The sequence below is a fragment of the Anolis sagrei genome, chromosome Y (genome assembly GCF_037176765.1).
Source record: "Anolis sagrei isolate rAnoSag1 chromosome Y, rAnoSag1.mat, whole genome shotgun sequence".
In the NCBI taxonomy this organism is placed as follows: Eukaryota; Metazoa; Chordata; class Lepidosauria; order Squamata; family Dactyloidae; genus Anolis; species Anolis sagrei.
In genome coordinates this window covers 9,095,805-9,118,502 of record NC_090035.1, presented here as the reverse complement: position 1 = coordinate 9,118,502, position 22,698 = coordinate 9,095,805, and the positions used below count along the sequence as shown (strand labels likewise).

Genomic DNA, 22,698 nt, shown 5'->3' with positions numbered 1-22,698 from the left:
TTGAGGTGCTCAAGCTCCAGCGCCCCGACAAGGCGGTGATCCTTTGCTGGAGGAAGCCTCCTACAAGGATGATAAAAACATCAAACCATCCAGGCGTCCCCTGGGCAAGGTCCTTGCAGACAGCCAATTCTCTCACACCAGGAGTCACTCCTGACACGACCAAAAAAGCTGTGGACAACCCAGCTTTTGCACTTTCTTCTTTCACCTTGGTTAGAAGGCTCCTCAGTTCCTCCATTGTGCATGTGGCAGGGTTCAGTCCACATTGTAGAAGGTGGTCTGGGGATTGCTCTTCTCCCCACTTGCATGTCATGGACTCCACTATGTGGCCGCATTTCTTAAGGTTGGCTCTGCATCTCATGGTGTCAGAGTGCAGTATGTTCCAACGCCTTCCAGTCGTCCAGTCTGTGTGCCCAGGAGGGAATCTCTCATCTGGTATCAGCCACTGATTGAGGTTCTGAGTTATTGCCTGCCACTTCTGGACTCTCACTTGCTGAGGTTGTCCTACGAGTGTCTCTTTAGATTTTAGGAAGCTATTTCTTGATTTAGGGCATTGGTGTGCTGCTGATATCCGAACAGGGGATGGGCTGGAGATGTCAAGGCATTGACATCCCCAGGCATAAGCCCACGATAACAATATAGGGCTGAAAATGGAATCCAGAGCACTATTTCAGCCATAGAGCTTACCATATGATTTTGCAAAAGCTACAATGTCTTAGCCTCACTTCTGCTTTGCCTCCAGATAGTTGGGGGACTGACTTTTCGATATGCGGAGGAGGGTATTGGCTTTTCTATTTTCAAATATCAATTTAAAACATTTGGGGCAAAAGGCTCTGGGGTTTCAAAAAAGATCTTCAGTGACTACAAAATCAGGTTCCACAGGAAAATACTTTCCACAACAATATAGCTGAAGGAAAGAACTGTTTTTTTGCTTCAACAAATCTTATTTAAAGAAAAAAATGGACTACATGAGTTCAAGAGCGGCATAGATTTTAGCACCTCTTCCCTGTTGATATAAACTTAAAAGCTTCCTTAGGTCAATATCGGACTCAATCGTCTATCAGGCAAAGCAAGGCACTCGCGGCAGCAAAAGCATTTTGAAAAGATTCCTGCAGAGTCCAGACCTGCTCAAGACCAAACTAATGAGAGAAGAGCGAAGAATATGGACAGTATTGATACTAGCAAAGTAATTTGTGGGAACTCTGGATTCTTCAGAATGAAGATAATTACAACTTAAAAGGATGTATCAACGTTGGGTCTCAGTCCAGACAGAAAAATAAGGTACAAATAAATATCATCAACAACAACGACAACAACAACAACAACATTGGCTTCCATCAAGAAGTTAGATGAGTACCTGCATAATTATAGACCCAAAAAATGACTTTGGAGAGCATTCATGGGCATACATACCAATTCCCAATCCTTGTTTCAGACCTTTCATGACATAAAACCTATCAGAGCTCAGGCGCAAATATACATCACAATATTCAATGTTCTTCAAAGTGCGAGTGAAAATTATTATTTTTATTTATTTATCGTATCAGAAGCAAATTGAGAATACAGTTATAATGTATAGAAAAACCACAAAGTTAAAAACTTGGCATTATATTAAATGTCCTTTGACCAGAAGCTGGATACTCCGGAGATCCTCGGGTGATACTGTAAGAAGTCCCTCCATTGCACATGTGGCAGGGCTCAGACTACATTGCAGTAAGTGGTCTGTTGTTTGCTCCTCTCCACACTCGCATGTCATGGACTCAATTTTGTGGCCCCATTTCTTAAGGTTGGCTCTGCATCTCATCGTGCCAGAGCGCGGTCTGTTCAGTGCCTTCCAAGTCACCCAGTCTTCTGTGTGCATAGGAGGGAGTCTCTCAACTGGTGTCAGCTACTGATTGAGGTTCTGGGTTTTAGCCTGCCACTTTTGGACTCTTGCTTGCTGAGGTGTTCCTACAAGTATTTCTGTAGATCTTAGGAAACTATTTCTTGATTTAAGGCTTAGCCATGCTGGCTGATATCCGAACAGGGGATGGGCCGGAGATGTCAATGCCTTTGTCCTTTCATTACAGGCTGCTATTTATTTTCTTATTCATTTATGATATTTCTGTCCTCCCTTTCTCAAGCCTGGAGGCGACTCAAGGTGGCTTACAAACTAGCAGCAATTTGATGCCATAACAACATTTTGATGTGACTTCCTTGCGGATATCAGGTGGTGCAATACTGGATAAACAACTGGATAAACAATATAAGTTCTGGGTTGTTGTAGGTTTTTCTGGCTATATTGCCTAGAAGCATTCTCTCCTGATGCTTCGCCTGCATTTATGGCAAGCATACTCAGAGGTTGTGAGAATATAAGTTCTGCAGTGGTGTAGGACATAGACATCCAGCATTATTTTCAATTTTAACTTTACATTTGGCCTTCCCACAGTTTTAATTATGTGTTGTCTTATTGATAATGTGGTATTTTTATTGTCTATGTTTTTGTTTTAACTGCTGTATTGTTGTTATTATTGCTTGTATTGTTGTGTTTGGGCTCGGCCTCATGTAAGCTGCACCGAGTCCCTTGGGGAGATGGTAGCTTCCCTATGCGGTCCGTGGTTCCCTTGATGTATGGCAGGAACACTTTTCCTCTGGGTGGATCTTCTGGGAACCACATCAAGAGAACCACTGACTGCATAGGGAAGCTGATGAGGAAACACAACATACAAACCACTTACAGACCCACCAAGAAAATCCAACAAATGCTACGTTCAGCAAAGGACAAGAGGGATCCTCTCACTTCTGCAGGAGTCTACCGTGTACCATGCAGCTGTGGACAAGTCTACAGAGGGACCACCAAACGCAGCATTGCCCAAACACGCATCAAGGAACATGAAAGGCACTGCAGACTACTTCAACAAGAGAAGTCAGCCATAGCAGAGCACCTGATGAACCAACCTGGACACAGCATATTATTTGAGAACACAGAAGTGCTGGACCACTCTCACAACCACCATGTCAGACTACACAGAGAAGCCATTGAAATCCACAAGCATGTGGACAATTTCAACAGAAAGGAGGAAACCATGAAGATGAACAAAATCTGGCTACCAGTATTAAATAACTCAAAAATTACAACAGCAAAACAACAGAGGGGAAACAAACAGGCACATAAAATCACTCTCAACAAGAGATTCCCCCCAGGCGCTTCCAGGCCATTGAATGCAAATCAAGGTGATCAGCTGAAACATTCACAGCTATCCCCAGCAGACAAAAGTCCTTTGTCTCACCCTGGTCATTCCACAGATATATAAACCCATTTTCCCTACTTCCAACAGACCTCACTACCCCTGAGGATGCTTGCCATAGATGCAGGCGAAACGTCAGGAGAAAAATTGCCTCCAGAACATGGCCATATAGCCCGGAAAAACCTACAACCCGTATGTCAGAATATTGGTCAAGGAGCAGCCTTTGTCGTACCTTTTCAGCCACACCAGCATAGCATCAAAGTAACAAGGACTCAATCACTGAGAAATAATAGGATGAAGGCGTTGAAAAGAGATTGGAAAGGATGGAACAGGGAAAGACTGAACATCACAAGATATCCAAAATCAAAGGAACAGAGTGTTATAAGCTAAACTAAATTTGAAAAAGCCAGTTGGGTTTTGGCACAAAATAGCTGGAGCGGGTCTGGTGAGGGATGTGTGCTTCCTCCTCCACGACATGGCATTAAGGACTATCTAGTGCCACAAATCCTTGAGGCCCTCAGGTGGCCTTCCAAGAGAATGGCAGCATCCAAGCAGAAAAGTGTTTCGTTTTCTTGTTTATACAGGCAAGAATGATGCATTGGGGAGAAGGAAAGCACTGTAAAACAAAGAGCCACTACAGAAAAGCAGGTTAAGCTACGTCTCTCTCAGGAAAATAGCAAGAAACTGAGGCATCAAGATTTACGGTATATTTATGGTAAGTGGGAAACCACCTTTCTGGGCTCTTCGGTGGTTCCTTTTCCTCTCCAACTCAATGTAACTTATTCATACTAGACTATGTGAGATAACTGTGCAACATGGAAGATATTTAAAGCGAACAGGCGACATACGAGGGTTGAATGAAAAGTAATGCCTCCACTTTCGTAACTTCTCAACAGATGGCAGTACTGGTATGCGGCAGGTACTGGCTTGTTCAGTAGACTCTCCTCTACAGTTCCATTTTGGCGGGAAGCCTTAGCATTGAATGGTTGTGTTGTTAAAGCACGAAGTATGGAACCCTGAGCAGACGGTCGGTCAATGCAACTTAGGTAACGTGCAGTCATTTAATTCTTGACAGCAGAAGGAGATTCATCAGAGAATGCAAGCTGTTTATGGTCATTGTGTTGATGTGAGTACTGTGCATCGTTGGACGAGGAAATTTAAAGATGTTGAGGTGGGAACATCTGACTTGCGTGACAAAGAATTGGACATCCTGTGACAGCAACCACTGAGTTTCACAAGCAAAAGGTTGACAGATTGATTCAGGATGATTGTCATATCACTCAGATAGAAATTTCATGCAAATTAAAGAGCACATTCTAAGGATTATTTCTGCATTTGATTTATTAAAATATTCCCACCCAAACCCACGTAACAAAGGTGGAGGCATTACTTTTCATTCAACCCTCATACTTCTAAACAGCAGAAGAGTTTAGAAAGAGTAACCGAGTCTCCAAACCAGAAGTGCTTATCTGCCTTTATTGCTTGCAACAGCAATCTTGTGAACGACCACAATCGGATATCAGACATTCACCATTCATAGGAGCCAGGTTGGATCCTTTCAGGGTCTGGCCAAAAAGAGACTGATCGTGTTGTTGAAGAATGCGGAAGGCACTCTTTTTCACCACCCTTCAGTCCCATCAATCCTGGTACCTTTCTGAGAGGTTTAGATGATGTGTTTTGATATGTTATGGAGGTTCCCATTCAATCTAGTGGAAGAGTGTCAGAAGTTGGGGAAGGAGGAGTACTGGTCCAGTCCTTGGCCCTTGGGAATCATTAGACTAGACAGTGATTAGACTCTCAGGACAGAGAGATGCTTTAGATTATGGACTATTGATTATGAGAAAGATGCACTACACAGAGAAACTACTTCAAATCTACTTGTAACTGGATTGATATGCAAAGTACCTCTATGCTGAATACATGAAGTTTGTGAGTAAACCAACTATGTTGCTTTTAAAGAGGTCTGCTTATTTTCATCTCTTGAGAGCTTGATTTAAAGTAAGAAGTTTTAAGAGAGAGTAGATGTTTTGGGGTAACTAAAGAACACTTCTGCAACTCTGCTATGTGTGTGTATGTGTATGTGTGTTTTGTGCATTGACATATCTTTGTTCCTAACAGAACAAAGAGATATCTAAGTTTATCAGTCTAACCACTGAGAAACCTAATTGCCTTGCATGAATCCCATTTATGTCTCTAACAGGTCATGCTTTTTAACCAAGTGATTATGGCATAATTGTTCAAAAGGTTGTGACTTTAACAAGGTCATAATCCCTTTCCAAAAATCATAAAATCTCCAAAAAGATTATGGAGATTTCCATAGTTGGGAGTCCAGTCTAGAGAGAACTGCAATCCTATGAAAGACAGGACATCACAGGATTGGTAGACTTCCGTTTTTCGTGACTTAGCAAGTTTTCAATGTATATGACTAAAGGCTTTAACTCTGCTCATTTCGATATGAGCTTAAATTTTCATTGTATCATGCCTTGTTTGATTTTGTCCTGTTCTATGAACATCCTTGATGGCTAAGGCCCTCAAGCTGTAAAACATGCCCTTCTATATGAATAAATAATACTTGAACAATTCCAGTTATTAAAAAAAGATGGGATGAATGAATGAAGTGTTGTAGAGCCAAATCTGCCACCAAATGAAGTTATCACATCTCTATTAGAACCCATTTTGCCTCAGATCAGTCTGCAGCAAATCCTTAAGGAAAGACTATCCATTACACAGCTTGACACAGCTGGCAGCTTCCCTGATAGAAGGCCCAATACCAGGAGTGCAAAATAGTTACAACCCAGCTGGAAGATGTTGGCATGGATATGGCACTTCATTACTGAAATCACAAGGGTACTAGCAATGAAAACCAAAATGCGTGAATGAAGCTGTCCCAGGATTCCTCAAAAACCTGACAGGCAAGAATGTGCAGAGGTTGGACTGGAACGTTAAAAGATTTGTGAAGGAGAGATACACTGCCCTTGAAAAGTGACCAGTACCTCAAAGAGTTATGAGATAGCCTCACTGAAGGAATTGCACTTGCCATATACACAAATTCTAGGATGCTCTTCAAAGGACCGTGTAGCGACCACAAATTTTTGTGGTCAAAGGGAGCATTCATTTGTCCAGTACCTTTGTATCACTAAGCATGTCAGCAATTAGATCAAGTATAGGCAAATCCAGGCCTCGGGGCTGGATGTGGCCCCTTGGGCTCTTTTCTCAGGCTCTCCTCTCTCTCACCATCCTATCCTTCCTTCTCTCTTTCCTTCCTCCTTCCATCACTCCCTCCCTCTCTTCCACCCTTTCCTCCCTCCTTCCTCCTTCTCTCTCCTTCCTTCCTTCTTTCCTTCCTTCCTTCCTTCCTCCCTCCTCTTTTGTCTTTCCTTCCTCCTCTCTTTCCTCCCTCTCTCCTTCCCTTCCTTCCTCCCTCACTCCATTCCCCATCCATCCATCCATCCATCCATCCATTCTTCTCTTCCTTCCTCTCTCCCTCCCTCCCTTCCTTCTCTTTTTCCTTCCTCCTTTCTTCCTGGAGGATGTTTAGCTGGGAGAAGAGATGGTAGAGAGGGAATATGAGAACCATGTTTCAAGATTTGAAAGAGTGCCCCATTGGAGGGGGGGGGGGGCTGCCTTTCTGCTGCTCTAGAGACCCCAGCACAAGGGAGCAATGGGATCAAATGGCAGGGAAAGAGACTCAAGTGAAAAGATTAGGAAGAACTTCCTGAGAGTAAGAGCTGTTGGAGAATGCCATAGGCTGCTTGGGAGTGTGGAGTCTCCTTCTCTGGAGGCTTTCCCACAGAGGCTATCTATCGGGAGTGCATTGATTGTGCCTTCCTGCATGGCAGGGGGTTGGCCCTTGGGGGTCTCTTCCAGCTCTAGGATTCTAGGATTCTGTATCAGGAGTAGGCAATATGGGTCTCATGAAGACACTTTTTCTCTCCTGTCCACCATCTCATCCTGACTAAAGCCAATCCTTTTGAGATCCAAACGTTTCCCGTCTATCCTTCACTTTCTGTCTCCAAAAAAGGAGGAAAGGGCAGAAAGAGGGCTTAGGGAGAACTACCTCCTTCCCAGCCTGCCCACCCCACTCCGGCCCACCATGTGGCCCCCAAGTTAAAAAGTTTTCCAATGCCTGATTTAGAGAGTCAATAATTCTGTGCAAGCAGAAGATGCAAGCATTGGATATCTCTTATGAAGTACATTAAATATCTCTTATGAAGTAATGATGGTAAATCCCTCTACCTGAGATACTGACAGGTCTTTGCCAGTCAGTTTTGTGCTGCACATGCCAATACAGCTTGACCTAACTCCTATATCAGGTTGGATTCATGGATGGCAGTGCTGAAGTGAATACTTTGTGATTTAGGGTCTTCCAAAATCAGATGCTGGACCCAAGAGGTTCAGCCACAAACCCAACCAGCAGAAGGTTCCAATGGGAGACCAAAAGTGGAGAAAAGAAGCAAGGCTCTTTATATGTATATGAAGCCTGGCCTATTCAGTTATTTCATCATGCCTCACAATCGCCTTATGCATGACAAAGGCTCTATGCTCCATGTTTTGAGGTCATGTGGTACCCAATTCACCCCCAGAGTTCTTGAAACAGGAATTCTGTTTCAGGAACTCGTCGTTATTCAGAAAGCAGAGCCTTTGGAGACTTCAACAATGTATGAATGCTCCATGGAAATGGAGAAAGGCAGGTGGTTTCAGCAAGCAGCATTTAACCAAGAACCACGGTGTCCGTTTCCTTCAGTGACATTTTGTCCCACGTGTTTCTCTTGCCTTTCACAAATACAAACAGATCCATTTAACGTTCACCATATTTTGTGCTACTTAGTTGTTAGGTGTGCAATTTCATTGTTTGAGTTGAAATGTTCTGACCATGAAGCCTTGTAACCCACTTATTTGCAGGTCGTGAAATGCCAAAATCTGCCCTGTAAGTTATGGGTGAATATAAAGAAAGGTACAGAAAAACAAAATTGCGGCATTGTTTGTGAAATTCCAGCTGCCTCTAATCCATCCGCTGGATGTGTTAAGCAGCTGGCTGAGGAACAGAAGGGAGGAGAAAATTAAGCATTGCTACAGAAACCGTTTGCAGAATATTCTGCATAATCACACCAGCAAACCCCTTTAAATAGCTTTGATAAATAAGTAGCTACCTCAAGAAAACATCTGACAGTATACAAAGGGCTGTGTTTCTGTTCATAGCCATCAGGAGAGTCACAATTTATTTTTGAATGTGACAAGCCTATTTTTCCCACTTTAATACTTCAACGTTTAATCACGGATATCAAAGTTCTGAACAACGTGCCATGAAATGTGCAAATCTTTAAGCCAAGAAATAAGTACTCCTTTAGTGGATATTAAATGCAGCCCTCGAGCTCTGTTCTAAAGCAGCATGCAGAAAGGAAAAGGAGAGGTTTCCCACAGTACATCCAGGCATAGGTCAGGGATTTCAAGTGGAAGACTGGGGGTGCCTATGGACAAACTAACTAGTCCAAAGATTGGTTGCTTTGAGTTTTCTGGGCTGTCTGGCCATGTTGCAGAACAAGCATGGGCAAACTAAGGTGCAACCCTTTGGGTGCTTACCTCATGACCCCCTCATTTTCCTTGTTCTCTTGGCATAAGGACACGGTGGCTCTCCATGTCCTTATGCCAAAAAGATGAGGGAGGGAGGAAGGCACGCAGCAGCTGAGAGTCCTCTGGACTGCTCTCTGTCACTGCGTTCTCATCCTCCTTCCGGCAGAAGGACAGTGTGAGCGGCATCATCTCTATGTCAGGAGGATGGCTCAAGGAAGGCATGGGGGCAGCTAAGAGAACTATCAGCTATCGTCCATCTTGCCCTCCTCCTAGCATAATGCCAAGAGGACAGCCTGAGGATTAGGGGAGGAGAATCAGGAGGGAGGATCGGACCAGTCACCACGTGTCTTGCCTTTCTCCCAGCATAAGGATGGGGTGAGCAGACCCGTCTGTATGCCGGAGAACCACCTGAGGATGACCCAGGCCCTGCCCTGCCCTTTCCTGGCCCTCCCTCTCCCGGACCCAGCCCACCCAGCATGTAATAATAATAAATAATAAAACTTTATTTATACCCCGCCTCTATCTCCCCAGGGGGACTCGGGGCGGCGAACATGAGGCCAAGCCCAACCAATACACAAAGCAAAAGAATACAATGTAAAAATCATAAAATAATACATCAAATAAAATACAATAAAACAGATCAAAGAAGATAGTACAAAATAAATACAAGGTATACATAAATAACAAAACATTGAACCAGGTGGGCAGGGCCAAATACAATGGATAGGATTTTTAAAACCCTGGGTGAAATGGATGAGTGGGGTAACATACCTGGTGGGAGGTTCGGATGGGACAAACAATGGGATTTAATTCACTGAAGGGTGAGATAAAGTGCATAGAAGGACATTATGTACTGAGTTGGTCTGGGATTTGTTGTTAATTCCTCGAAGGCACACCAGAACAGCCAAGTTTTTAGGCTCTTCCTGAAGGTTGCCAAAGTGGGCACTTGCCTAATTTCACCGGGTAGTGAGTTCCTGAGTCTGGGGGCCACCACAAAGAAGGCCCTCTTCCTCGTCCCCACAAGTCGTGCTTGCGACGGAGGAAGGAGCAAAAGGAGGGCCTCCCCAGATGCTCGAAGGGATTGTGCAGGTGCATAGACAGCAATGTGGTCACAAAGGTAGGCGGGTCCCAAACTATTCAGGGTTTTGTAGGTGATAACCTGCACCTTGTATTGGGAACGGGAAATGAAAAGCAGCCAATGGAGCTCCTTAAACAGGGGGGTGGACCGCTCCTTGTAATTTGCTCCAGTTAGAAGTCTGGCAGCTGAATGCTAGACAATTGAAGTTTCCAGGCCACCTTCAAGGGCAGCCCCACCTAGAGTGCACTGCAATAGTTCAATCTAGAGGTAACTAAGGCATGGACCACCGCGGTCAGATCAGACTTCACGAGGTATGGTCGCAGCTGGTGAGCGAGTGCCTGGCCTTCCTCCCTCCTGGCCTGGCCCTCCTGGCCGCACCCGCAATGCAGCCCCATGGCAAAAAAGTTTATTCTTGCCTATTCCAGAAGCATTCTCTCCTGATGTTTGGCCCACATCTATGGCAGGCATCCTCAGAGGTTGCAAGGTCTGTTGGAAACTAGGCAAGTGGGGTTGATATTTCTCCTCCTTCCTCCTCTCCGCCACCATCGAGAATCCAAAGATGGATGGAATGCTTCAGCTAAAGCCAGGAGGTGTTCACAAGTCTCAAGGATTCATATGGGCCAACATAACTGTTCCAATTAAAAACTCAAGGCTTTGACACAATTAGCTTCCCGCTTGTATAAAGCAAACCTCGCAAGAGTGGAAACTTTGGAAGTTACACTAGGTTTCAAAATGGCTCAACTTTCTCCAAGACGAAGGGCTTTTGCCAAGGAAACCCACAGATTCAACGTATTCCCATTCTCACAATACAGAATGAAACAATTGCCCCCCAACCCTAAAACTTACCATGTCTGCTCGTTTCTTCTGGTTTCCTGCCTCCTCCAAAGTCTGGGACCACTGGGCCTTCAAGATAAGAAAGAAAAATCATTCAGCAAAACAAAACAAGAGACAAGAGATGAAAATCACTATTAATGTAGCAAAGAGTTGTAAATAGAAAGTTCCTAGTTCAAATGTCACCTTGGACTGGCTAGAAATTCCACACATATTTTAATGGGGGAAAGATCACAAGGTGAAAATCTTCTCAAATCCAAGAGGGTATCCCTGTGCAGATATCCAGGGAAGTCATGCTGCCTCTCTATTCTACCTTGGCCAGACCATACCTGGAATCACACCGTGTCCAATTCTGGGCACTGCAATTGAAGGGAGATGTTGACTCTAAGCTGGAATGTGTCCAGAGGAGGGTGGCTAAAAGGATCAAGGGTCTGGAGAATAAACCCTATGAGGAGCGGCTTAAAGAGCTGGACATGTTCAGCCTACACAAGAGAAGGTTGAGAAGAGAGATGATGTAAGCCATGGATCAAGATGTGAAGGGAAGTCATGGGGGGGGGGGGGGAGCAGGCTTGTTTTCTGCTGCCCGGGAGACTAGGACGCAATGGAACAATGGCTTCAAACAACAGCAAAGGAGATTCCACCTGAACATTAGGAAGAACTTCTTGACTGTGTGAGAGAGCTGTGGAACTCTCTGCCCCAGCGTTAAGCAGAGGCTGGATGGCCATCTGTCGGGGGTGCTTTGAATGTGATTTTCCTGCTTCTTGGCAGAATGGGGTTGGACTGGATGGCCCACCAAGTCTCTTCCAACTAGCTATTCTATGATTCTATGAAATGATCAGAAATACACCATAACTTGAAAAAAAACTGTTTTTCTGATTTGAATGTTTCCCAGTCAAAACATGAGTATCAAAGCTTAAGGCACAACAGAGGAGAGAGTGTGCAACAATGACAGAAAACTCAGTTCTTGTGGGTTTTTTCGGGCTATATGGCCATGTTCTAGAGGCATTTCTCCTGACGTTTCGCCTGCATCTATGGCAAGCATCCTCAACAATGGCAAGCATCCAACAACAATGACAGAAAAGTCACATTTTGATGATACCACCATATACACAATGACAATTACTTGATCCTCCAGGTTGTCTCCTTTTCTCACAGAAAAGGAGTGATTGGATAATGTTTGAGAGGTTAATAAACTCTTGCAACAAAAATAAATCAGGTAACCTTTGGAAAGAAAACTTCTTGAATGGGAAGACAGCCAGAGCAACATGAGTCTTTTTGGAAAGTCTTGTGTAGAAGGTCCTCAGCAAGAGAAATTCCAGGTTCAAACTGGTATTCTCTCCTTGTTTTGAAAGAAACAGCATGCAAACAAACTCCTATTTCTCCTCTGATCTTTCATGACACCATGTTAGAGACCAATCATCTTCCCTGCAGCTCCACACAGAGAAGCTTGAAGAAAAAACTCAACTTATGACACAATAACTCGTTTCAACCCATCTAAAGACACCCAACAAGAATGGGAGCCTTTCATACAGACTAATTCATGTCATTGAAGGCAGTTGTTCATTAAAACTCGCCAGGGTCTTCTGAAAAACATCCCCGCACGGCACAAAATGATCTTCACAAGCACATTACCCAAAAGCAGAGCTGAACAGCAAGTGATTCACTACAAAGAAGTGGTGCCATTAGAGGAGTGCAAAGAAAGCCACAAAGGCACCGAAAGCTAATAATCATACAGAAAGGGGACAAAACAAAAATTACTGACTCAAGAGCTCTTCTCACCAAACAAACACAACAATTTTATTTATTTATTTATTTATTTACGACATTTAGACCCCGCCTTTCTCAATCACAGGCTCAAGGAGGCTTTACAACAGTGCTTCTCAACCTGGGGGTTGGGGCCCCTGAGGGGGTCATGAGGGGGTGTCAAAGGGGTCGCCAAAGACCACCAGAAAACATAGTATTTTCTGGTGGTCATTGGGATTCTGTGTGGGAAGTTTGACCCAATTCTATTGTTGGTCGAGTTCAGAATGTTCTTTGATTATAGGTGAACTATAAATCCCAATAACTACAACTCCCAAATGTCAAAGTCTATTTTCCCCAGACTGCACCAGTGTTCACATTTGGGCATATTGAGTATTCGTGCCAAATTTGGTCCAGATCCATCATTGCATGAATCCACAGCACTGCTCTGGATATAGGTGAACTACAACTCCCAAGGTCAATGCCAACAAAACCCAGGGTTTTCTAATTGTCATGGGAGTTCTGTGTGCGAAGTTCGGTTTAAATCCATTGCTGGTGGAATTCAGAATGCTCTTTGATTATAGGTGAACTATAAATCCCAGCAACTACAATTCCCAAATTACAAGATCAATCCTCCCCCAACCCCACTAGCATTCAGATTTGGGCATATTTGGTTTTTGTGCTCAATTTAGTCCAGTGAATGAAAATACATCCTGCATATCGGATATTTACATTACGATTTATAAAGTAGTAAAGTAGCAACGAAAACAATATCATGGTTGGGGGTCACCACAACATAGGGAACTGCATTAAGGGGTCACGGCATTAGCAAGGTTGAGAACCACTGCTTTACAACATAGGCAGCTATTCGATGCCATTAAAAACAATGCAAAATTAAATGAATATTTAAAATATATATAAATAAAAATGTCATGTTCGTTTGTGGGATTAGCATAGCTCAAAAACCACTAGATGAATTGACACCAAATTTGGACACAAGACGCCTATCAGGCCAATGAGTAACCATCATTCATAAAAACACCGAAAAACACAGCAGACGAGACTTAAAGAGCAAAAAAACCCCATTACAACACATGCACAAAACCACATATACACAAATATATAAACACACACAAAACACATATACACAGACTGTGCCACAGCAAGACATGGCAGGGAACGGCTAGTAGGATTATAAAATACACCAAAACAATTAAAACAATATCACCACACCATTCATAATCGTAATCCGGGCCATTCCAATAGTTCTTGAGCATAATTCTGTATCTGTCTATTGCACAGATTCTGCAAAGGCTTAATCAAAGAGCCATGTTTTCACTCTTTTACAGAAAGTCAGGAGGGAGGGGGCTGATGTAATATCCTTGGAAAGGGCCGAGGGGCCACCACTGAGAAGGCCCTGTCTCTCATCCCCACCTGTTGCACCTGCGAAGAAGGTGGGACCGAAAGGAGGACCTCCCCAGACAATCTCAAACTTCAAGATGGTTCATAGGGGGAGATCCATTTGGACAGGGAAGCTGAGCCAGATCCAGGACTTTATAGGCTAAATACAGCACTTTGAATTGTGTTCGGTAGGAGACTGGCAGCCAGTGGAGCTGACACAACAGGCTCAACAGCTCTGGTGAGCAGTCTGGTTACCGCTCATTGAACCATTTGAAGCTTCCAAAGAGTCTACAAAGGCAATCTCATGTAGAACGTGTTGCAATATCTCTTCGGGATGTAACCAGAGCGTGGACTACTGTGATGATGAGGCTGCCCTGGATGCTTGGAGAACTACAACTAAGTCACAAGGCTTGGCTTTGCTCACCCAGTAATCATATCCCATTATTAATCAAACTAAATTTATTTCCCTCAAATCCAGTGGTTCTCAACCTGTGAGTCCCCAGATGTTTTGGACTACAATTTCCAGGAATCCCAGCCAGTTTACCAGCTGTTGGGATTTCTGGGAGTTGAAGGCCAAAACATCTGGGGACCCATAGGTTGAGAACCACTCCTCTAATCTAAACTCAGCGCCTGGTCTGAAGTCATGGAATCACAAATACCATATTAAAGACCACATGGTAGGTTTTTTCCAGTTTCAGTGACAAGAGCCACAGGAGAGCCATAATAAAATTACTGCAAAGTTTGTACGTGAAACAATGGGAGGTTGTGGAATCTGGAGACAAATTCTCCTCCAATATTTAATCAGACTGAATTGCATCAGCAGGTTGGAGTCAACCCTGAGGTACAAAGAGGGAGATGAGAAGTTTTCTTGGCAACTATGATCACAAAGTTCTTCACAGGCAGAGACTGCTTTGATCTTCGCCCCAAATCAAAACAGTAAAAAGAGAAGAAAAAAGGAATCCTCTGATATCTGAAAAGAAACCCATCTGAATAGGATGTGCATGTGCGAAATGCCAACTAACAGGGCGCCGTGTGCCGTACCAGTTCTGTTCTCACATCGGCAATCTGATCAGACTATCTAACCAAGCTTTGATATGCAAGAAGCAATTGTGGTTGGTTCACCCATATTGAAAGGAGCCCCCAGTGGCTGACTGACAGGTCAGCGGTTCGAATCTGAGGAGAGCGGGTGAGCTCCCTCTGTCAGCTTCAGCTCCCCATGTGGGGACATGAGAGAAGCCTCCCACAAGGATGGTAAAGCATCAAACACCCAGGAATCCTTGCAGACAGCCAATTCTCTCACACCAGAAGCAACTTGTAGTTTCTCAAGTTGCTCCACTCACACACAAATAAACTCAAGATTGAAGTTACCATTTTAGCCAACCTATATCTTTTTTCTAGCTTAGCCCAAAGTGCCAAGAGGAAGGCACATCAAGCCAACCCTGACCGGATTCACTTTCCACCTGGAAGCTGATGTCCTCACTGCAGGAGAGCATGCTGATCAAGAAGAGGGCTCCACAATCACCTACGAACCCATGGCCAAGACAATACACTTGGAGGACCATCATCCTTGGACTACGAGGATTGTAAGTAAGTAACCCACAGTCTGTGGTGTTGGAGGAAAGTTCTGAGAGTGCCTTGGACTGCGAGAAGATCCAACCAGTCCATCCTCCAGGAAATAAAGCCCGACTGCTCACTGGAGGGAACGAGGTTAGAGACAAAGATGAAATACTTTGGTCACATCATGAGAAGACAGCAAAGCCTAGAGAAGACAATGATGCTGGGGAAAGTGGAAGGAAAAAGGAAGAGGGGCCGACCAAGGGCAAGATGGATGGATGGCATCCTTGAAGTGACTGGACTGACCTTGAAGGAGCTGGGGGTGGTGACGGCCGACAGGGAGCTCTGGCGTGGGCTGGTCCATGAGGTCATGAAGAGTCGGAGACGACTGAACGAATGAACAACAACAACCCACAGTCTACTGAGGCTATTAATCTGAATCCAAGGTCTACCAGAGATGGATAATAACTTAGTTTCAATTATTTATTTTTATCACAATGTAGTATAATTCAAATATAGAAGAAAATAAAGCTGGCATATTTGCTCCCCTACCCCCAGAGAGAAATTGTATTTTTATTTCAGGATACAATTTTTGAGTGCCAAGAATGAAAACTATATTATTTCTCCATCTCTAATGCCTACGTGGGTAGTAACTGCAAGAACAGCATAACAATATATTTTGCCAGGGAATCGTTATGTTATACCTTTCAAGAGGCAGCAGCATTTTGTAGTGGCAATTTTCAGCTGCAAAAGCCTTGAGAAGAAGGTGCCAAAATAGAAAGAAGAAGCGCTGGGATTGTAGAAACCTTGAGTGTGTCATCACTTAAGTATTTTACCCTATATCCTCAGTATATGTCATGGACTTCCATGTGGAATGGTTCGGAGAGCTCAAGAAGCATGTGCTTAGATCTGAGAACTATGACAAATTTCTCCTACCGCTTTTGTTTCTTTGAGGAACATCTGCTTGTCTGGTCAAACAGCACCGACTTGCAGGGCTATTCCACAATGCGCAAGAGAAAGTCGAAATCTTATCACCGAGAGCCTGACAGTCACGCACGCACAGTTAATTAACAAAGAGAAATCCAGCTCTGAACTTACCCAGTGGCTCGTTTAATCAGTCTGCTCCATGAAAGCTGTTGTGGCTCCAACAGCTTAAAAGAAGCAGCTGGGAAGAGACTTGGGAAGGCACAACGCTACCTGTTGCTCTCCCTTGATCCTGCCAGACTTGAGGGGTTTTGTTTTGCTCTGTTTGAACTGGATAGTCTCAGAGAAAACTAAAGGAAATTGGTCCCCTGTACGTGATATTTCAGAGGTGAACCAACTGTTTTCATGTTTGTTAGAAGGCATGATCATCGAGTTTGCAGACGACACCAAATTGGGAGGGAAGCTAATACTCCGGAAGACAGGAGCAGAATTCCAACAATCTTTTTTTTTTCCTTTTTTATTTAATTTTCCGACACAAATATAATACCATCACATCCGCTCATTGTTAGAAATTCAGTTACTAAATTACATTCTGTAAACATATCACATACCATATAACACATATCCCATTATAATTACCTAGTGCTCTTATCTGTCTCCCCTTCACCTTGTGTCTTTCGATTTTACACCCCTCCTCCCCCCTCCCCCACCCTTCAGGGAACAGTAAATACCTTTATTCAGAACTTAATTTAAGTGAACAATTGTATAGAGAGAATGGTTTAGCACCTTGTATCTTTCATTTCCTTCCACTTTTTCCATCAGTCTTTCCCATTTCTGCATCCAAGTTTTCTTAAGTCGGCTTGTTGAGTATTTGCTTCTTTTTTCATAGATGTATTCGTGGAGCATATATTCTGCTAAATACTCGTACCATTTTTTAACCTCCCATTTTCTATAATCTTTCCACCCCAACGCTACAGTTGCTTGGGCAGCTAATATCATGTATTTTATAATTTCCTCCCAGTCTTTGCAATTATCTTTTTTGTCTAATTTCTTTGTAAAAAGTTCTATTTTATTCAAGGCCAGTTTATAACCTATTATATCTTCCATTTCCTTCATTACCTTGCTATAGAACTCTTGTACTCTATCACATTCCCACCACATGTGGGAATAAGAGCCAATTTTCCCACATCCATGCCAACAAAGATTTGTGGTGTTTTTAGTCATCTGGGCTATTTTAATTGGGGTTCTGTACCATCTAGTCAATAATTTCCTTTGTGTTTCTCTGATCTTTATATGCTTAAGACTTTTAATTGAGTCAATCCAATTTTCTATTTCTAAAACTTTATTATTTAAATCTTCTTTCCATATTTCTATCAAGGCTTGTTTCAAGTTATATTGTATTCCAATTAATTTCTTATAAATAAACCCCATCCAGCCTCTGTTTCAAAGCTTCCAAAGAAGGAGCCTCCACCACACTCCGGGGCAGAGAGTTCCACTGCTGAACGGCTCTCACAGTCAGGAAGTTCTTCCTCATGTTCAGATGGAATCTCCTCTCTTGTAGTTTGAAGCCATTGTTCTGCATCCTAGTCTTCAGGGAAGCAGAAAACAAGCTTGCTCCCTCCTCCCTGTGGCTCCCTCTCACATATTTATACATGGCTATCATATCTCCTCTCAGCCTTCTCTTCTTCAGGTTAAACATGCCCAGCTCCTTAAGCCGCTCCTCATAGGGCTTGTTCTCCAGACCCTTGATCATTTTAGTCGCCCTCCTCTGGACACATTCCAGCTTGTCAATATCTCTCTTGAATTGTGGTGCCCAGAATTGGACACAATATTCCAGGTGTGGTCTAACCAAAGCAGAATAGAGGGGTAGCATTACTTCCTTAGATCTAGACACTATGCTCCTATTGATGCAGGCCAAAATCCCATTGGCTTTTTTTGCTGCCACATCACATTGTGATGATTCAGCTAAGCATAAGAAGAATGCCCAGAGTCCAAATTGGGTCTGCATCCCACCTCATAAGCTACAAACCCTCACAACATCCAGTTAAATTGAAGGGTACTTTCAATACAGATGGGAGAAGACTGAAATCTCCATATTCGCCATAAGAAGAATCCAAAGTAATAATGTCAACGAGGAATTCTGACTTATAGCATCTGGACAACTATACAATTATGCATCTGGACATTGACATGAAGGAAAAAATAAATCAGAAAAGCATTACAAATATGCAGATAATAAAGATAATATATGGCCACTCTACAGAGCTGTATAGCAAGATAATGGCAAAGTCCTCTTCTACCTGAATCTTCTACCTGAATATACTGAAAGGGGACATCCAAGTGAAAAGGTGAATGTGAAAATGGAGGTGGTAAAGGACAGAGATGAAGGTGTAATAGGAAATGTAGACTTAGGAAAGGATCTGAGAGGGAGAGCAAAGCATGCAAGAAGCAAAGAGGAAAAGCAATATGTGGCATAAAGAGCAGCAGGAGAGAAGAAGCAACTCCTTTATTATAGCAAGAGAAAAGGGAAAAGCAAAAAGGAGTTTCGTCTCGATGTTTGCGAAGAGGAGCCAGCTTGACTGAGAGCCGCACTGATTTTATCCCACCACCCTGAGGTCTTAAAAAGCAAATAATTTAATGAGCACAGCTAATACTAAACTTCTAGGAAGAATAATCAAATAATAGGAGTACAATGAGATCTCATAATTTCTTAACCTGCTCTGCATGCTAATTGATTCGCCTATGTGTAAATAATGAAAACCAGACGCATGCCCAAGATTTACCAGAAAGCATTTCCCTATCCCAGTGTTTCTCAACCTTCCGAATGTGGGGAGGGGGGATTGATTTTGTCATTTGGGAGTTGTAGTTGCTGGGATTTATAGTTAGCCTACACAACCAAAAAGCACTCTGACCTCCACCAACGATGGAACTGAACCAATCTTGGCACAAAGAACTGCCATGACAAACAGAAAGTATTGGAAGAGTTTGGTGGGCACTCACCTTGAGTTTTGGAGTTGTAGTTCACCTACATCCAGAGAGCATTGTGGACTCAAACAATTATGGATCTACACCAAACTAGACACAAATACTCAGTATGCTCAAATATGAACACAGATGGAGTTTGGGGGAAATAGACCTTGACATTTGGGAGTTGTAGTTGCTGGGATTTATAGTTCACCAACAATCAAAGAGCATTCTGAACCCCACCAATGATGGAATTGGGCCAAACTTCACATACAGAATCCTCATGCCTTGAAGGGTCTTAAAGGCTGGTGCGACCCTCCCTCCAGCCTCCCAAGCTCTCCCTCGCCTGCACATGCGCACCATGCTGTCATGCGCCAAGCACACCTGCTCTCCCCTCCCCATTTGGAGTCTCAGAAACAGCCCTGCCCTTGGCTGAGAGGCCAGCCAATCACAGTAGAGGGGGGCTTTTGGTGGGTAGATTTGCCGAATGTTTCCAAAATGAAAGCGAAGGACTGGCGGAGAGATCTTCAGCCTTCCCTGCCAAAGGGGTTCCTAAGACCATCAGAAATATATGTACCTGATGGTCTTTGGTGAGCCTTCTAAATCCCCCTCACAACCCCGCCAGGGGTCCCAACCCCCAAGTTGAGAAACGTTGGCCTAGTCCTAAACATCCATGTCCCATCGGAAAGAATGCCCAACTGCAGAGACAAGCTTCCAAAATAATGCTGCAGTTTCACTTGAGATATAGCGACCTTTTCAAAGGCAAAAAAAGAAGTGTTTCCTACTCCTCTCAACTCCAGTGTTTTTCAATTCAATTGCATCAAGCCTCTCCTAAAGAAGAGTAAATGTAACCGTATCAAAATATCCTCAAGTTGTGTACGAAAGCTCAGGAATAGGGAAGGATACATCTAAGAAGACCCAAGACACAAATTCAATTAATCCCAGTAGCCCATGACCATTGCTTTCTTTTCTTATTGTTGTGGAGTCCATCAAGCAACCATGATAGCCATCTTCTGCATCTGGAACAATTGGGATAGCAAATAATAAACCATTTCAGGCACAACCTATCCATTAACTGTCTGGCAGATACATTGGAAATATCTGCACTGGGCTCATTGTAAGGAAGGGTGAGATATAAATCAAATACATTACATAAATAAACCAACACACTCCAACTGCTTCTTGCCAGACAGACTAGGAAGCCATCGCCCTTCCTGACAGATCTATCTGCTTCATCGGATAGTACAACTCAAACACCGGCAAAGAACTTTGTTCACAAAATGCTGGACTACCATCTCAGGTCATCAGCAACTTCTGCTGGAGTTCAGCCACTTAAGCTAATGGTGGAGCCATCCATCTAGTGCAGCGTATCTCAACCTAGGGGTTGAGACCCCTGGGGGGGGTCACCAGGGGGTGCCACAAGGGTCACCAAAGAAAACGCAGTATTTTCTGTTGGTCATGAGGGTTTTGTGTGGGAAGTTTGGCCCAATTCCACTGGTGGGGTTCAGAATGCTCTTTGATTGTAGATGAACTATAAATCCCAGCAACTACAACTCCCAAATGTCAAGGTCTATTTTCCCCAAGCTCCACAAGTGTTCACATGGGGTCCCCATGTTATGATCTGGTCATCGACCATAAAAAAGAAAAAAGAACACATCTGGGCATATTGAGTATCTGTGTCAAGTTTGGTCCAGATGAACTATTGTTTGAATCTGCAGTGCTCTCTGGATGTAGATGAACTACAACTTCACAACTCAAGGTCAATAAGGAAACGTGAACTGTCTAAAGACGTCACACTCAACTCCTGGAACAATTCCATCAGCGTTGCCTCCAAAAAGTCCTGCAAATCTCTTGGGAAGACAGGCAAACAAATGTCATCATGCTGGAAGAAGCAATGACCACCAGCACTGAAGCGATGCTCCTAGGCCATCAACATTGTCCAAATGCCAGATCACCATCTCCCAAAGCAATTACTCCCAACTCAAGAACGGGAAACTTAATGTTGGTGGATAGGAAAAGAGATTTAAAGATGGGCTTAAAACCAACCTTAAAAACTGTGGCATAGACACAGAGAGAACTGGGAAGCCCTGGCCCATGAGCGCTCTAACTGGAGGTCAGCTGTGACCAGCAGTGCTGCAGAATTCGAAGAGACACAAATGGAGAGCGTAAGAGAGAAAGGTGCCAAGAGGAAGAAGCATCAAACCAACCCTGACTGGGACCGCCTTCCACCTGGAAACTGATGCCGTCGCATACAGTTCAAGACTAGGGCTCAACATCCACCTACAGATCCACTGCCAAAACACTACACTTGGAGAACCACCATCCTCAGGCTATGAGGGATCGCCTAAGTAAGAAGCTGTTCAATAACATCTAGAGATCCAAATTGTACAGACTAAAGAGCACCAATGACTACGTAAAGAAATTATACTTGGTCCTCTGTATCCACAGATTCTCCGTCCATGGATTCAAAAGCCCATAAGGCTGAGGCGGCCCTTGATGAAAATGAGTTTGATACTCCTATTCTAAAGGTTTTGCTTGAGATACCTCAGTCCAAACCATGGACCTGGGCAGGCATATCTTTGTCCCATTCCACTTGAGGACTATGCCCCATGTCTATGGCAACACCCAAATGAGCCTGCCTGGATCAGGATCAGTTATCTGACGTGAGGCAGGAAGGGCAGCATAACAATCCAAACTCTAGCCTTTCTTTTTTAATGCAGCCAATGCTTAGGAAATCTTCCCTATCCTTTTTTGTTCTCCTCGTAACAAGGCCGGTGGATGCAAACCTAGCAAGTCAATTTGGGTGCTTCTTGCCCTTTTCTACCCACAAGGTCACCGACACAAAATGAATCGCTCTACCGAAAGTGGTATCTGAAATGAAGCTCAGTCAAGTTTGATCAATATCTAGGAAGAACTTCATCGTCTCTGCGTTTATTTTTATTTATTTTTTAAAAAAATGTATCAAAAAATTCTGCTGGGGAATCACAAATCCAGGCCGCTTCAGCATCTTGGTTCGAAAACTTCAATAAAGCTAAGCAAGTAAGTGTTTGTGATGAAATGCCAAGGCATCGCTTTATTTTCTTTGTTTTCCAATCTAGGGATGGGGAAGAAAGACATTCTTTCCGTAAGTTCCTTTTGGGTGAGTTATGCATAATACGGACAAAATTGGGCTGTTGTTTTTTGGGGGTTTTTTTGTCGTGTCAGGAGCGACTTGAGAAACTGCAAGTCGCTTCTGGTGTGAGAGAATTGGCCATCTGCAAGGCCATTGCCCAGGGGACGCCTGGATGATTTTTATGTTTTTATCATCCTTGTGGGAGGCTTCTCTCATGTCCCCGCATGAGGAGCTGGAGCTGATAGAGGGAGCTCATCCGCCTCTCCCCAGATTCGAACCTGCGACCTGTCGGTCTTCAG

At 43.7% G+C, this 22,698-nt stretch overlaps 1 protein-coding gene across 1 annotated transcript in view; it reads right to left on the bottom strand.

The window, feature by feature from the left end:
• LOC132782155 (mitotic spindle assembly checkpoint protein MAD1) overlaps nt 1-22,698 on the bottom strand; it is a 788,899-nt gene that overhangs the window by 462,644 nt on the left and 303,557 nt on the right. The window contains exon 13 of the mRNA XM_067461825.1: nt 10,720-10,776. Within this exon, the coding sequence (XP_067317926.1) occupies nt 10,720-10,776 (57 nt within the window). The remainder of the gene's footprint in view (nt 1-10,719; nt 10,777-22,698) is intronic.